Source organism: Camellia sinensis, chromosome 1 (assembly GCF_055761805.1).
Source record: "Camellia sinensis isolate YWXY chromosome 1, ASM5576180v1, whole genome shotgun sequence".
NCBI classification, from domain to species: Eukaryota; Viridiplantae; Streptophyta; class Magnoliopsida; order Ericales; family Theaceae; genus Camellia; species Camellia sinensis.
In genome coordinates this window covers 43,817,643-43,829,410 of record NC_138961.1, presented here as the reverse complement: position 1 = coordinate 43,829,410, position 11,768 = coordinate 43,817,643, and the positions used below count along the sequence as shown (strand labels likewise).

Below are 11,768 nucleotides of genomic sequence, written 5' to 3'. Positions count from 1 at the left end.
TAAGCCGCACGTTGTTGCGCATTTCAAGTTCACTTGCATTGTTATGCATTGTTATGCAATATACACGGTCTAGGAGACCCTAAATCCTCTGAAGGTGCAAGTCCTTCGGTGTTTGTCGTGCCCAAACGACTTTTGATAAGTTGCATTATGCATGTATTTCAAGCGACTCGCATCGTCGCATATGCAAGTTCACGTGCATCTTAAAAGCCGCGCGTTGTCGCGCACTTCGAAATCATGCATCATCATGCATTTGCATTTCAAAGACAAAAACAAAACAAAAAATATAATTGCATTGTCGTGCATCATCGTAAATAGTTGCATTGTCATGCCCCATCGTAAATAGTTGCATTGTCATGCATCATTGTAATTTGCATGCATTCATTGCATCACCTTCCATCTATGGCTCGCGCCTTTCCATGATTGAGCTTGGTCTGGTATGTGCCCATACTTTTCACGTCGAAACATAGTTCAATATACCGTTCTATGTTAGACACGGCTTGTATGCATACATGCTTTGCCTAGGCAAGATTTGGTTTGGCCCGCGTGCCATATCCGTTGCCATTTCCCCAGCATTTTCATTATATATTACATTATAGTGTAATTGTTGCATCCAGCATTAGGATCGTAGTCCTTTCCCCAGCGGGTCGTTTCCCCACCTTTGTCATCCCTCCCAATACTTGTTCTTGTGTCTGTCTACATTACTCATAGTTCTGTTGACCGTTCTATGGTAGATGGACTTGTTACCTCCATCAATCTATTTGACATAGGTGTGGTTTTGAACCGCTCATGATTGGATCATGATTCAATTGCTTTGCATACGGCTTGCATTGTTTCAATTACATTGAATTTTCGGTTGCATTGTTTATACATTGTTTTGTATATATTGCATATCATTTTGCATTCATTTTTGCATTGTCATGCATGTTGCTAATAACATCGTACCTGTTAAGTTGTTTTCTTTGCAGGCACGATATTGTATGTACGGTTCATTTGCGGCTGGTGCAACCAGACGAATCGGACAAGTATTGTATCCTCCGAGTGAGACGTATCGAGAATTGCATAATTCTCTTACATCCTTTCTGCATTGTAGTGTACTTTGGTGTATGCTAGCTTAAAACTGTCGCATGTTATGCTTCGTTACAACTTTCTTTGCATGATCATAGGTTATGTTCGGCTTTGTGCATTGTCTTGCATTTTGCCCCTACCTTCGGGCGCATATCTTATTTGTCTTGCATGTTTGTCTAAGTCTTCGGCCTTGTCAAAAATGGGTCGTCTCTGGGCTTTGACATTCACTCCCGTCATTGTTATGACTTTCGAGTTCTGTCAAAGAGGGGCAACTGTAGACACCCCATTTTTGACCGTCCTCAAGACTTGGACGTCACCATTGGAACACTTGGTGATTACCCTTGTTTATGTTCGTCTTGAGTTCCCGGAGGTCTCGGTTGCGCGCCTTGCCTCAGGATCCCTCGACTCGACCGTTTTGTGTCTGGTTTTGCACCAAACACTTATGTTTTGCCTTGGAGGGGCAGGGAATGCCTTGTGAGGCATCCCCACACATCACCGGCCATGGCTTGAGGCCACCGGCCAGTGGTTTTATGCCATCGGCAATGTATATTGCCGGTCGGCACTATTTGTTGCCGGTCGGCCATTTATTTTGCCAAAATGGCAATTTTGAATGGCCGATCACTGTTCATCAACTTTTGGTAGATATTTTGTGCCAGCTGTGATAGCTGGCACCCACCTTTTCTCCCCTCCATACAGGTGTATAGAGGGATCTCTCTCTTGACAAGCTTATTTGACAAGCTTTACAAGAGAGAGCTCTATAAGAGAGAGTCTCCTCTCTTGGATTTAGGGTTAGACAACATTTTTAGAGAGCTTTGATATTAGGGTTAGGAATTTGTATCTATTCCATCTCTATATTTCCCTCTCTTGTTAGTTTAGTGTGTGTTTGGTCCTACTTTTGCACACAAACACCCACCATTACACCTTTTCTTGGAGCTGTGGCCTCTTGAGGGTTATTTTGGAGGTTTTGAAGCTGGTTTCAACCTAAAGAAGCTGCTGGTGCTCCATTGTTGAAGAGGGTCTTCAAGGGTAAGAAGCTTGCTCCTTTTTACCCCTTTCCTACATTGTATTTTTGCCTACCTTACAACTGTTTTTGTGTTTAGTATATAACATAAAAAAAGTTCTGTTTCTAGGCCCTCTAAATAGTTTGTTAAGAGTGTTTTAGGCTTTGGGGTTGTTTGACGCCTCTTAAGCCTTGTAAGGCCCCATTTTGTGCCATTTTGGGTGAGCTCTGAGACCTTGGTGTTTGGGCCTCCTCACCACTGAAATCTTCAGGGATTTCAGAGGTGAGGATGGTGCCTTGAGGTCCCAAGAATGAGAGGGCCACCCCCTCTTCTTGTTGTCCTTGAAAAGGACCATTTTTGGCCTCTTGAGGGAGCACCATGTTTAGGTTCATGTTGACCATGCCTTAGCTGATTTTTGTGCTTATTATGTCATAATATGCCTCTGTTTTTAATTTGTTTTGGTACACCATGCTTGCTTAGCATACATGCCTTGTAATGCCATTTTGTTGCCTTAACATGCCTTAGGTTGTAAACCATTGTTCTAGCATGATTTAGGCTTGGCTTTGTGAAGCTTTCATGCTTATTTTGCCATGATTAACGTCTATCCTTAGTTGTTTGGGTCGACATTAGCATGCATTGTATAGCCCCTTTGCATTTTGGCTTGTTGGCTTTAAGTGTGTGATTGTGTGGTATGCATTACTTGCATCATTTTCAGTGGTTTGGGACCACTTGCCATGCTATTTCAGTCCTCATTACATGCTTTCATGCTTGCCTCTTGATGCTTCTTTGATGCTTTAAAAGCTTGTGTTGAATGCTCCATGTTTGATTTCTTTTGCATGCTTCCATTTTTAGGATACTTGGATGCCATCTAGGTGTTCCCTTAGCATTGTTTAGGTTTGCCTTGAACATGTTTTAAGTCTTCTTGGCCTTGTGGGGTTTGGTTGGCTTGGCCATGGTTTAAGTCTCCTTGCCATGCCTCAAGCACTTGGGCCATTGTTGCATGATATGCTTGCTTTGTTTAGTTGGTTTGGCACCTCCTATAGCATGATTTTCAGGGCTTAATTTGCATGCTATATGTCCATGTTTGCATCCTCTTGAGTGTGCTTGAGAATTGCCCTTTAATGCTTGAAGTGCTGGAGATCATTTGCATGCATGTTTGTGTGCCTATTAGTCCTTCATTTTTGAGCACCTTGGCCACTGATTTAGGCTTGTTTGAGAATTGCCTAATCATGTTTAAGTCCATCCTTTGCTTGTTTGCATGCTTACCTTGCATGTTTGCTTGCATACTTGCACAAATGCATTGCATTGCCATGTTACATCCTTAGCTCGCATGCCTAGGTTGCATTGCATTGTGCATGCATTGCCTCACCTCTTGAAGTGAGTCATGATAGAGGTAAAAGCCCCTTGGTTTGACTATGTGCATTGTATTACATTTGAAATCAACATGCATAACTTGGTCTCTTGGGTCATCACGTATTGAAATGCGCAATTGATGGTCCGAGAACCAAGGACCATGTCCCTTTGAGTCATAAACATGATAAAGGATATGGTTGGTGCATACATTGTTTAAATTGCATTGCCATGCAAAGCTCTGTCCTCTGCTACTGTCAAACAAATTCTGCAGGAACTTTTTGCCGATCGACTGCACAGAGTGCCGACCGGCAATCCATTGGTGGTCGATGGATCCATTTTTGGCCGATCGACACCAAATCACAGCCGATGATGATTTCCTCCAGCCGGTGGCATTCCCTGACATCCAGTGAGCACATCCTGAGACTTTGGCAGTCTTCAGAGGAGCAGAGCAGGGAAAACAGAGGCAGCTTGCGCATGGCAGTGGACTTTCGAGCAAGACCCGAGCACGCGTGCATTGAGCCCTCTTCCCGAGGCCCTTTTTCTTGCTTTCTTAAATTAATTAATTTGTTTAATTAATTTAGTTGGTCTGTAATGATTAATTAGCTAGGATAGTTAAATCATTATCCGAATTGTATTATTCTTTTGGTCCCTCCGAGCGGGGGCGAATTTGTAATAAGTGTAGGTGAGTGTGTGCATATCTCCCAACCCCCACTTCTTTTTCCCTTTTACTTACCTGCTTTGATGGTTAGTAATAGGTCATGTTTAATTTAGCATGCCTTATGCTATGCATGCGTGCATCATTCATCAGTATTGCATGCACCGGGCTCGGCGCATCATGCTAACTGCATTAGTATTTCAAATCTAACTTGAATACATGCTACTTGTGCATTTTCACATGTCATTCATAGAATAGCCGAGCCTACTCTAGTGACATTCCGTATGCATTGCATTAGACATTTAAACATGGACTTGGATCATGCATTGATTGCTAACGAGTTTTTTGTTTTGGCACGGAGTACGATGTAAGCATTTATGCTTTAGCATTCTTGCATGCGTGTGAGTGTTGCCATGATAGCATGATTACCATGAGGCTACCTGCTTATGTGATATAACTGCTTGAATGCCTGTGGGTGAAGGTTGGACTGTCTGAGTTGGAATGGCTCATTGAAATCCTTGTTTTAGCCTACTTGCGAGTAGCAAATTCCAAAACATTTTTCCAAAACAAATGGATATGCAATGCTTGTTCCCAAAATAGGCAATCTAGTCTATACTTGTTTGCTGTGCGCATAACATAGTAATTCTAGGCTAATAATCAGGATAAGAAGACATAACGTTTTCAAAAATAGATATCACGGTTAGTAGAGCCCGATCTTCGGATCGGGCGAGAGGGGGTGCTCATAGCTGACCTTCCCCAATCGTACCCTAGTTCCTGAGCCGAGGCAACTTTGGTGATGACGGACACGTGGCCTTTGGCATCGAGTCAGGGTTTCCTAAATTCCCCCTTAAAAAATATTTAGGTGGTGACTCTGTATCTGTCAAAGCGGTCCATGTTTGGCACTTCTTTTCAAAAATCTGTTTCTCAAAACGATTTGCCGGATTTGGACTCTTTGGTTCAGATTAAGAACCGTGACACAAATCGAGTCCGAACTGTAGCACGAGGGCCTCACGCGGGCGCGTCTACAGTTTCTGGCGACTCTGCTCGGAAATTTAGAGAGCTTGACTCGAACTCGTGATATCCTGTTTTGATTACACTTATGTGTTTCTTTGCATTGCATGTGCATTGGTGCGCCTAGGACACTGTGTTTGCCATCTGCCATTCCTGAACGGTTTACCGGAGGCTTGTCTCGTCAAGGCATAACCATAAGGCTGACCGGTTATGGGCTCTGACAGTATGGGAACACAAACCCCGGTTTTTACCGGGGCACCCTTGTCGACCATTCGACCTAGTGCATATTCGGATCCATAGTGACCATCCCAAGTTAGGACAGGTTGCTTACCTGATTATAGGTTGTTTGAAACCGCTGCGTGCGTAGTGAAACCCTAGCTCCTGACAAAATAGGACAGGGAAACCCTACCCCTCTATAGGGGTGTTTTGGCTCTCACTTATCTGCCATGTGCTTTAGAGTGTATCTCTGCAGGAACGCACGTATCAGTTCGCAAGATTGAGTATTAGGCCCGAGGGCACCAGTATCAGTGTTATGAGAATCAGTTATATCTGCGGGTATCAAGTTTAATTTTGGGGACAGTGATTCTGGGGAACAGTGATCAGTAGAAGAGTGCAGTTGTTCGGCTACACCCGTGTTTGATCTATTTGGGCTGAAATGCTGTTTGTTTTTCCTTTCAGTGCAGAGTGTCCAGAGAATCGATACAGAATAGCTGGTGTTCCCCCTTGCTGAGGCAGGACTTATGATGACGCAGAATTCGGAAGAGATTGTGGTTATGACAGCTACGCTAGATCAAAGGATCACCCTGCGGGATGAAACTAATGTTGATGTATCGCATCCGCCTAGGTCGCCTGTCGCGCACCCAGTCTAGACCCCCCAGTTGTATCGGGCTTGTGAGCCCACCACATTTGAATTGATGGGAATGATCGGTGACCTCCAGAGATCCGTAGCCGATTTGGCCTATGGAATGTCAGCATCGCCGCCAGCGGCACCGTATGCCGGGAATTTCATACCACAGGAGCCCCCGCTACTGGGGCCGATTGTGATAGAGCTCAGCCAACCAGAGGTTGCCTCCAGCTACAGCAACGACGTGTCAGCAACAACTGGGCTTTGCTCTGATGTAGTAACCCAAACCCTCGATCAGGCTGAGGCCAGAGGCAAGAACAAAATGAAGGCAGATGCCGATCCCATTGAACAACTGCTGCGGGCAGTCGAGGCTTTCAAAGCCGGGGGGATGAACAAGCAACAGATATCCGCAGTTGTGGAAAAAACTGTGGAGGATGCTTTCCCCACTCCACCTGAGGGTAGTTCAAGTCAGTCAGAAAATCGGGATAGGCCCCGTCATGCTAGAACAGTTCCTCCTATTCCCAACCCTACACTTGGGAAAGATCAGAAAACCAAGGTAGTGCCTGCCGACCCTTTTGCTAGTGCGCCTAGTAAGAACACTCAGACTTCAAAGTACCTGCCCCGAGGGTGCAGGATCTTTCATGCTCTCTACATGCCTCTATCTAAGGCACTTCAGATTCTTGTCGAAAGGGGGCACCTCAAACCCCTTGAACCTCGGCCTCTCCCGAAGAATCTCCCTCTCACACATGATGCTGCTTTGTACTGCACGTACCACCAACAGACCGGTCACGCCACCGACAACTGTTTCCGCCTTCGCCATGAAGTGCAGGATCTGATCGATAATGAGGTCATTCTTCCACCTACCTCAGCGAAGTTTGTTACCACCAAGTTGTTGGACTTTGAGGATACTGTGAGTATGTGATTAGGGGTTGGACCACCTGCGAGCGGCGCTCGGTGTATTTCAGATGTGCCGTCTGGCACACACTTTTTGAGCATTTGTAAATACAGTTTTGTATCTTCTGGCTTGGGTTTCTGAGTCAGTTCTCTGTTTTGTTTTTGAGTCTGCCTCTTTGCTTTGAGTCAGTCTTTTTTTTTTTGGGTCTGTCTTGTGGTACCGAGTCAGTCCTGTTGTATCGGGTGTCGAGTGATTCCGGGGTTGTTGCCTCGAACACCGTTTCATATTTAACCGTTTTGTTTTCTTTTTGAGTCTGTCTCTGCTGTGGAGCCAGTTACATCCGAGAAACCTGAATGAAACAGCTGCGGCTATCATGTTTCCGTGCTTATTGTTTGTTTTGGGCTAGTTGTGCCAACAGATTTGAATGGAACAGCAGTGATTTTCACACTCTTGTGTTTGTTTCTGCCGTGGGCCAGTTGTGCCAAAAGTTTGAATGAAATGACAGTGCTATTCGCCTGCCTTTTTCTGTGCCTCGAGAATCATTGCATTGACCTATGTTTTTCAAAACCCTCTTTAACACCGCGGTAAAAACAAAGAGGAAGGGATTCCTCGAGTTTTACAAAAATTTGATCAATTGAGAGAAAGTGAGGCATGCTAAGCCCTTAATGAATGAAACCATGCTTGTTAGCGTGAGTACTGGGAAGGACCCTGGCTTGACCCAGATTGGTTCCATATTATCTTCGGCGCGAGCGATTTGTTGTTTTTGCGCGGCCCTGTGAAGACCTGTGTGGAATCGCTCTTGAGATTGTGCAGCCTAGGATCGCTCTCAGCCTCAAGATTCGCCCTGTTTGTTTTGAACCTCGAACTCATTCGGAACATTCAACGGTCAACTGTCTGAGGAGGCCCGTGTGGCCAGTTTTGAAGCAGCCCTCGAACAAGAGGCACCAAAGCTGAATCAAAAAGATTAGATCTCACCAGAAGAAGCTCGTGGAGCAACCACGATGGATTCTTCTGCAAATCATGGCAACAACCGTTCTCCTAGATATAGAGAGGCTTCAACTTCAAAAACCATTTGGCATGGACTTGTTACACTTTTACCCTTTGAGAGGCTCGCTGGGCCGAAAACCCGGAAGGGCGACCCAGGCAAAAGTTAGAGCAAGAGAAAAATACAAAAAAAAAGAGAAGAAATAAAATCAAAAAAGAAAGGAAAAAAAGGAGAATGAAAAGATACAAAAAATCGAAAAAAAAATGAAAATGAAAAGATGCTCGCAAGGTCGAAAACCCGCATCGGGCACCTTGGCAAAAGTTAGAGCCTGAAAAGTGAAGGTTAAAATACCCGAGTGTACCTTAACCGGAACTACGTAAGGCTTGATTCCCATGTTTGGGATACGTAGGCAACTTCATTCTGAAGTCCAGCCCCCAACGCTTTTATAGCGCCTCAGTCCATGTAATGGTTTTGATCATCCTTGCCTTCTCTGAATCCAATAGTTCGGTTGTGACAACCATAGACAACTTCGTCCTGAAGTCCAGCCCTCAACACCTTCAAAGTGACTGTGTCCATATATTGGTTTTGACCATCTCCGTCTTCTCAGCATCCGAGAGTTCGTTTGCAATCATCACTGACGAAGACTGTTTCCCAAATGCTACGGCGTCATCCAGACAAGGGGCAACTTTCCGTTGCCATGAGTCGCCGTTCAAACTAGGGGCAACTTTCCATTGCCGTGTAGCATCCTTCAAACAAAGGGCAATTTTCCATTGCCTCCGATCCGCGGTTGTGCATCTCAAGAATGAGTTCCGCGCTCGTTGGGCGGCGGCCGTTTGCAAATATAGTTTTTGAGAATTTTTACTGAGGTTGACCATTTTCTTGAAAATTATTTCATTTTCCAAAACTGGACCATTTTCTTGGACCCAAAAAGGAAAATTTTCAGTGCTCATAACCTGATTTGCATGGTTTTCAGATCAAAAATTGAACAAGTACGTTAATCCGACTCTCATCTTGATCAAAACTGTTTTAGTAGAAAACCAAAACAAAAAATGGTCAAAATGGTGAACTAGGGGCACAGTTGAGTCAGGCGTTCTGTCTTTCCCCCATCGTCAACATACTTGGCAGGAGGGCACTCTACCCACCAGAAGAAATAGCTGTGAGCTAACGGCATTGGGCATGAACCCACAACTTCCTATTCATTCATCAATCACCTTGGGGAGGGACGAAAAATGAGAGAATAAAGAATAGAGAGGTGTAAGTTGAGGGAAAAAGCGAGCCAAAGGGTTTTGAGAAAAAAATCGAGCCTGAGGGCCGAGTGATGTGAGAATCACAAATCAGAAAGGGTGGGAAATATACCCGGAGGAACTGGCTCCTCGAGATTTGAGGTCTTTCGTTGAACATGTCTGCATGTCGTGTCTTTCGTTTTGTTCACCTCAACTTTTGTTTTCGATCTTTTCTGAGCGTGTCTCGTTGTGTTTAGGTCGTGTACCCTTTTGTTTGAGTCCTTCCCACCGTGTTCAGTTGTAGGCTCGATACCCCGGTTGAAAATCCTTTTTTATTTCGAAAATCGTTTATGCTCAGAGTGTTGTGCCATTCTCTACATCTGTGCGAAGCCAAAGAAGAAGAAAAAAAATTTGGGGCATCTGAGCGTGCTTCAACTTCAACTGGTTCTATCTTTGTGTTCCGTCTTGTCAGATTGGGCCGTTTGTTCAGGATTTGCTGTGTACAGAATAAACCGAGTGTGGTGTTAGGGGCTGTATGCAGACTAATCCCCAACAGAATATGGGCTATGCGTTCAGTTTGAGCAGTGTGTTGCCTGGGCTGTTTTGCTATGAGGCCATTTGGTTATCTGATCATTACAGTACAAATGCTCGATTTTTCAGACAACAGATCAATTCCATTCACATTGAGGTATAACATGATGTGATGCGATGCAATACATGAGATATGTAAATGTAACACTTTTTAAACAAAAAGATTGTTCATTTCATTATCCTTTTCAAGTACATAGCTTTGAAAACAAAAATCTGCCTGCGGCAGTACAGGGTAATCTAACTACCAGCAAAGAAAAAGAAAAAAAAAAGTACAAAAAAGAAGAAAAGCAGCAATCTGGATCGTCGTCAGTAGTCTCGGGCCCGGGGATCTGTCCTCACCCTCTTCCTGGACGAAGGTCCAGGGACATCGTCATCAGCATCGCCATCTGAGCCTGAGTCTGAGTCGTCTCCAGCCTCCTCAGATGACCCGACCTCTGCCTCTGCCTCGGACTCATCATCGTCATCATCAGAGGTCAGCGCCCGAGAGCTACTCCCGACATGAACACGCCCCGCCCTGGTACGGGGACGTACAGTGTTTCCACGACCTTCTCGAGCAGGAATAGGGGGCCCAGCCGGAGCACCACCCACCGGAGGAATCTGGAAGGGAGGCTGAAAACCACAAAAGGCAAATACATCAGAATACTGCGAGCAGTTTATCAGTGCAGAATGCAGTGTACAGTGTGTGAATGCCGTGAGCAGTTTATCAGTGCAAAATGAGGTGTATGAGTACAGTGTATGAATGCCGTGAGCAGTTTATTAGTGCAGAGTGCAGTGTATAAATGCAGTGTGTGCAGTGTATCAGATGCTGTGAGATCAGTGTGTCAGGTGTTGTGTCGTGCATCAGATTACGTGAATCAGCTTACGAATGGTTTGAGACCGTCGTCAGAAGGACATACCAGAATACTATAGAGGGCCAGGAGGTCGAAGGTCCGCTGTAGCATCCCCATCATAGAGGCATTCAACTCCACGGACTGCCGGGTGTACTCGGAGGACGCCTGCAAAAGTACAAGATATATCAGTATTCCGCGGAATATCAAATAAACTGAAATGAAATGCCAATGCAAGATGCAAAATGAAGTAATACATACCGGAGGCAAGTCGGGGATACCGGCTAACTCATGATCAGCCGGGGGAGGAGCAAAGGGGATCTGGTAGGTCGCCCCATCCTGCCCTCTGTATGTCAGTAAAGTGGGCAGAGCAGGCGAGCTGCTCCCCCGCCCTCTCTGAACTCCACCCCTGCCGCGGACTCGAGCCCTCCTTGACGCTCCTGCTCCAGCCCCCGCTCCCGCTCCAGCTGCCGGTGCCGCTGGCCTCTCCCTCTCAGCTCGACAACCACTGCTCAGAGGCCGCATAATGTTGGTCTGGATGTACTCTCTGAAATCGCCCTCGCCCTTGAAGTCCCCCGTGTCCCAGCCGATCATGTAATCGACCATCTCCTAGGCGGTGAACCTCTCAGTATCTCTTATGTGGGCAGGAGGTGGACCCGGCACTATCTGCTCCGGTAAACCGAGAGTCTGACGCAAGAAGCACTCGCCCAGGTACCAAGCCCGACAGACCGGGCCCTCCAACAGAATCCGACAACAGGCAGTCTTCCCTGCGCCCTCATAGTGATCCCTCACCACGGCCGGCAACGGAGCCCAGGGCTGCCAGGTGATCTGAAAATAATATGAAGTTTGTTATCTATCTGTTATTGAAAACATACAGTGCTAAGCGAAGCCTAAGCAAATTCTAGAGTTGAGCATACCTCTGCGGCGGTGATAGTGTCGAAGTAGCGGCGGAAGAAAATAAAAGACTCCCGTGGTCTCTGCACGCATCGCACATCAAAGCGATAAGAAAAGGGGACGCCGAGTGGGGTCTCCGCATCAGGTACTGGGGCAAGCCTGGGAAAGTAGGCATACACCCACAACTGCAGAACAGATATAAGTATGACTATCAGGTAAAGCAAAATACAGAATAAAGCAGAAATGACAGAGCCGTGTGTTATGCAGTGTATTGTACAGAGTATACAGTGTGTGCAGTATACAGTCAAAGTAAAGAAGAGTATATGTGTGCTGCGTGTGCAGTATATAGTCAGTGAGAGGCAGACCGTGGTGTGTGCAGTGTACAGAATACAGAAAACGTGAAGCAGAAATGTAAAAAGGGAAG

At 45.7% G+C, this 11,768-nt stretch overlaps 1 protein-coding gene across 1 annotated transcript; it reads right to left on the bottom strand.

Annotated features, from left to right (window-relative positions):
• Positions 1-9,810: 9,810 nt before the first annotated feature.
• LOC145789662 (uncharacterized) lies at positions 9,811-10,830 on the bottom strand. The gene is made up of 3 exons (XM_082866845.1): positions 10,712-10,830; positions 10,520-10,618; positions 9,811-10,232 (listed from the first exon to the last, which is right to left on the bottom strand). Exons 2-3 carry the CDS (start codon positions 10,571-10,573, stop codon positions 9,930-9,932), a joined length of 357 nt encoding a protein of 118 aa, XP_082722971.1. The 5' UTR covers positions 10,574-10,618; positions 10,712-10,830; the 3' UTR covers positions 9,811-9,929.
• Between the last annotated feature and the right edge of the window lie 938 nt (positions 10,831-11,768).